The 5,205-nt window shown below is 36.0% G+C and overlaps 1 protein-coding gene across 1 annotated transcript; it reads right to left on the bottom strand.

Annotated features, from left to right (window-relative positions):
* Window positions 1-823: 823 nt before the first annotated feature.
* Window positions 824-1,749, bottom strand: LOC141847817 (late embryogenesis abundant protein At5g17165-like). Its single transcript, XM_074735905.1, has 2 exons — window positions 1,578-1,749; window positions 824-1,308 (listed from the first exon to the last, which is right to left on the bottom strand). The coding sequence occupies exons 1-2, from the start codon at window positions 1,700-1,702 to the stop codon at window positions 1,029-1,031; spliced, it is 405 nt and encodes a 134-aa protein (XP_074592006.1). The 5' UTR covers window positions 1,703-1,749; the 3' UTR covers window positions 824-1,028.
* Window positions 1,750-5,205: the final 3,456 nt, after the last annotated feature.

Raw genomic sequence — 5,205 nt, forward strand, 5'->3', positions numbered from 1 at the left:
TGTTCAAGACCTTATCAATCGACTGATGGGTAAGATAAGTCGACTGATAGACGAAAATCAACCCTGACCTAAAGGCTTTAAAAGAGACATTTTGAGGAGATTTTTAGTGTCAATTCTTAAAGGTTTTAGAGCAAAGTATTGTTGTATTTTCATACCAGAAAGATGCATTTTCAAACAACAAAAAAAGCATCCAAAGCAAGTGCATCATTGTAAAGTCGTTTTGATTTCATTTGTCTTTGTATCTTATTTTATTGTGTTCTTATAAGAAGTTTATTGTAAAAAACTTCTCTCTTTGAAAGATATCCAAAAAGAAAAAAAAATTATAATGGTGGAAAATTGCTAGGACTAGGTCTTGGATTAGTCGCCTTAAGAAGCAGATATCAAGTAAAATCTTGAGAGTTGTGCATGTGACCTCAAGTTTGAGTCAAATTTTGCATTTAAATTCAAAATGACACAAGATTGCTGACAAAGTGAATGAAGCTATTCATCCTTTTTTATTTCGCATGGATCCTAACAATCTATGATATATTATGTATAATAGACACAGAAGTATGTTTGAGAAAGCTCATTTTGATGTAGATTATGTTTTCAAAAGACTGACAACTCTATTAGTGCAGGTACACAAATTTTTGAATATTTATTCAGATTTGATATTTCGTCAGACATGAATAACTATTTAAGATTAGCATTGTACACCTTATTTTATCGTATACAATATTTATCTTTCATTAAAAAAAATTATGAACATTATATATCCTAAACTAATATTTTTGCTGCCATTAACTATGGCAACTGCATATCTTCATGTAGAAAAACATTATTCATCAATATAAAGCTATGAACAATATTGAAGCATTTAACATTGTAATGCAATCCGCTTACGATATCGTCATGATCATTACATATATATATACCATAACAATAGCACGCCATACCGATGAAACCAAAAGCAAACCATCGAATAATTATTCCACGCACTTTATTAGTAGTAGTAGACTATTATTATATATGTTAACGCTTTGACTTGCTTAGGCGTAGGGAGCCTTGTCGACGCCCTCTTGGAGGCGGAACCACACGGTCTTCTCCACCTCCGACGAGCCACTGACCTCTGTGCCGGTCGCTGCCTTCCCGCCGATCCCGGCTGCGGAGGCGCCGCAGTCGTCAGCCGGGCCGAAGACGCCGGTGGTGGGATGTGGCCCCCAGTACTTGTCAGAGCTTCCGCCGTCGATTACATAGTCCGGCACCACGCCCGGCCGCACCTGCTCGTCCACGTTCTTGTCGTACCACGACTCGTGCACCGCCCTGACCCTACAAGTTCGACACTCGTCAGATGCCAGTCGACGATGATCTCGCCGGGATATATCCTACGGTTGTGAACGCTATTGTAAGAATTGAAACACCCCCCACTGCGTACGGTGGCGCTTCATTTTGCACAATCACATAGCAGTCCACCAACCAGCTCTCCTTTTTGGCGATGTCGGTGTGAGGTCGGTGACCCGAAGAAGCAAAAGACAAATAGAAACATGCAAATGGATCTACAGAAACAGTGTTCTAGGAAAACGCATGCAGGAACTTACCTGGAAGGAATCACCGGCGAGGCGACGGAGACGGCAGGGAGGGGCGAAGCGGCACGGATCTGGTGGAGGAATCGCTTCCCGAGGCTTCCTGCAGCTACCGATCGTCCCGTCCAGTAGGCTGCCATACAAGGAAGAGCAAGACGTGGAAGATAGAGCACTGAAGTTGGGCGAGGGAGGACGGCAGAGCTAACCTACCCTCCTTCTCGCAGCAGTATTTATCGAGTCGAGAGGGCCCCCCTCAACAAAGGGCCCATCGTTCACTGCTGACTCAGCCACAGGCACGCAAATAAAACACCGGACCGGCGGGTCTCATCCAATCCATTTCATTTCACCATAACTATTTATAAAAAAAAATAAATTAAAAAATTATAATTAATCATTATTAAAAAAATATTATTTTAATTTTATCAACATTTTGATCCTTATCCACTTAAATAAATTTACCAACTCAATTATAGAATCATCCAACTCATTTCATCCAAATACTTAATGGATGGATCATATTCTAAATTGAATTGATTATTATGAAATAATTTATTATAATGGATAAAAATTAAATTTTGATGAAATCGATAATGTTCTCATTGATCACGCCAACCGACGAGGGTATAAGTGGAAGTCCGAGTCTTCACGCTCGTTCCGGCATCTCCGGGTCGCTTTGAAAATAAAAAAATAATAAAACGTATCGGGTGTTATCTGGCGTACGCACGAGAGCCAAAAAATTTGACACGAGGTAATGTTCATGGTGGAGCCCACCGACAGGTCTTTGTTGGGTAGGCTAAGTTGCCTTACTAGTTAAGCATTAAGATTTAAGGATACTAATTTCTTCTGCATTATTAAAAAATAATAATTAATAATTCTATTTTGACCGTATAATTCATCTCAAATGAGTTGTGATTCTGTGAGCATTAAAGTCTCTGAGCAATTTGGACGGTTACATGCGTTTTAATTAGTAATTAGCAATTAAGATTAACAAAGTCAGCTTCACCTAATAGTAAAAGAAGAAACCAAGGAAAAGATTGAGAATTGCATTATTGTTAATATTATATCATTATTCTATTTTTTATATATATATTTTTTATTACTGACCGTATGAAACGGGGCTGCCGTGGTCGGTCCAATTCTTAATGTTATCTATTGAGAGTTGAAATTTCCCATGTTGTCGACTTTGACTTTGCAGGGAACTCAATTAAGTTAACAGGGCGATGAGATAATTAACATATATGTTCGATTGCTTGATTCTTACGGACGATGAAATCCTGAATTAAACTTGAAATGTATGATTCAGAAAAACAAAATTTGAGACAATAAAATCCAAAAAGAAATTTAGAGGGAATGGGTGATGTTATTGTTTCAGTGAAGAACAATATTCCATGGAAGTGGATTACTTGCAGTCGGTACGTATTGGGAATTATATGAGTTGGAAATTGTGGGCCAGGGAATGCTTCGGCTCTGTGGTTGGTGGATATGGACGGCTTCATTTCGGACAACTTTTGTCAATTCCTTAATTTCATGTTCGACGAACCTTTCTCTAATTGGAAAGACAAATCTTATTCCAGGATTATCAAATCTTTTTAGGGAATATCGGATTTCGGTACCTGTTTATGGCATCAAATTTGTGGAGGAATTAAATTCTTTGTCGCAAAAAGAAACTTTTTTGATTTTAACTAATTGTATACTTTTTATATCAAAAATGCATTTGGATTAAGCTTGATAAAAGTTTTAAAAAATGAAAAAGGGCAATTAGGGATCGTTTGGCGTGCATAATATTATTTATTTACATTAATATAGACTCTGCTCTGTTTGGATTTATCAGATTTAAAATTTTAAATTAAAATAAATATAATATATATATAAAGTATAGGGTGGAAATCAAAAAATAAATCCCATCCCTCTAACGCCCCCAAACCCCAATTGCTGCTGCAGCCATGACCTTTCTTGCCACAGCATTTCTAGTCAGTTTGCTTTTAAATTTCTTTTTATATTTATTTCTTTGAATTGCTTTTGGGGTCAACCAACAACAGCATGACCAGCTTCTTTTCCCTTTTCCTTCTTGGATCATTTTTTCTTATTCTTATATTTAGACGTTTTAACAGAACCTTCAACTATAAAAGTTTGTTCAGAAATCCTTGCAAATTCAATTATCTTTGCCTCTAGTTCAACATAGCGTGAGACATCAGCAAAAGTCTTGATACTTTTCACTGTGTGTTAGATTCTATTTCATCGTCTCCCAAAAATCAAAAAGAGAATGAATTACTGTTTGAACCTATTATTCATCAGTCAACTCATGACCAGCAGTCTTTAGCTCCCAAATCATATTGGTCATTTCCCTTATATGTTGAGTCATAGAAATATTTGGGTGTTTTTTTGTAACTGTCAAACTTAATTGTCAGTTGCCGAAGCTTACTAAGGCTTACTCCACTATATTTTTCTCTAAGGGCAACCCAGACAACATGAGCAGAGGGTAATGACTCATACTCAAAAATCAGGTCATCTACCATTAAACTTATCAATATACCCTTAGTAGTAGAATCATTTTTCTTCCATACCTTATAGACATCAATATCACGTCTATGTTGTATTGTCGGACCATCAACAGTTCTTCCATAACCTGATTGACAGTCTCCAGAACTTCTTATTCCTCAAGAACATATCATATCTTGAGATATCATATCTAGTAATTATCCCCATTTAATTTTTCTCCTTTATTGAGTTCAACTATGATATTTTTAGTAGTCATGATCTACTATAAATAAACACATTATTAGTTATTCAGTGTAAATCATATGTATGTAATTTTTTTTATTGACTCAATGCAAATCTGAGTTGGTATACAAAATCAAGTGATAACTATGTTTTCACTCATCATTCATATTGTCTAATCTAATCAACATTGATCAATTATATTACATATATCCCATCAAATGAACTAATTCATTAAATGAACACATCATTAAATAAATTAATCATGAAATGAACATCATTAAATTAATCATTAAATTAAATGAACTCATCATTAAATTTAAGATTGTTAACACATAACACTCTTTTTACAAGTTTGTTAACACATAACATACTCTACTAACTCATAACACAAACAACTCTAAAAAACTTGATAGGTTACTACTACTTCCACTAGGACAGACAGTAGCGCAGTAACAATCAATATAATCCCTATTTTTCTTGACTCAGCTAGGGCATTTTCAGACAGACCAACTTCTTGATTCTTTGAATCCACATTTGAATTCTCTTCTGGATCCACTCATTTTCTTCAAGATCCTCTTAGGGAGGTGTTCCATAACTATCCACATAGACTAGACGATGAAGTAGCTCTTTTTTCATCTCCACATATGTGATACGCCCTTCATAGTGCCCCCATATATGGTGTATTACTTTATTGAGGCATTTCGATAGTGATTGAACTAGAGCCCAGATCTGATAATTATCTAGGATAAGAAAATTCTGTTGCTCGAGTCTCCAGAATAAATTATCAAGCCTTCCCATGTGTCCTCTGACTCCATTAACAGGATCATATACTATCTCTTCGATAGCCTCCCTCAGTTTATTTCACAACACATCACGACAAATCATAGTGCATATTTTCCGTGTCATCTGAAATTGAAATTAA

This window comes from Curcuma longa, chromosome 16, assembly GCF_044706935.1.
Source record: "Curcuma longa cultivar G26 ecotype Majalengka, Jawa Barat chromosome 16, ITB_CL_G26_1.1, whole genome shotgun sequence".
NCBI lineage: Eukaryota > Viridiplantae > Streptophyta > Magnoliopsida > Zingiberales > Zingiberaceae > Curcuma > Curcuma longa.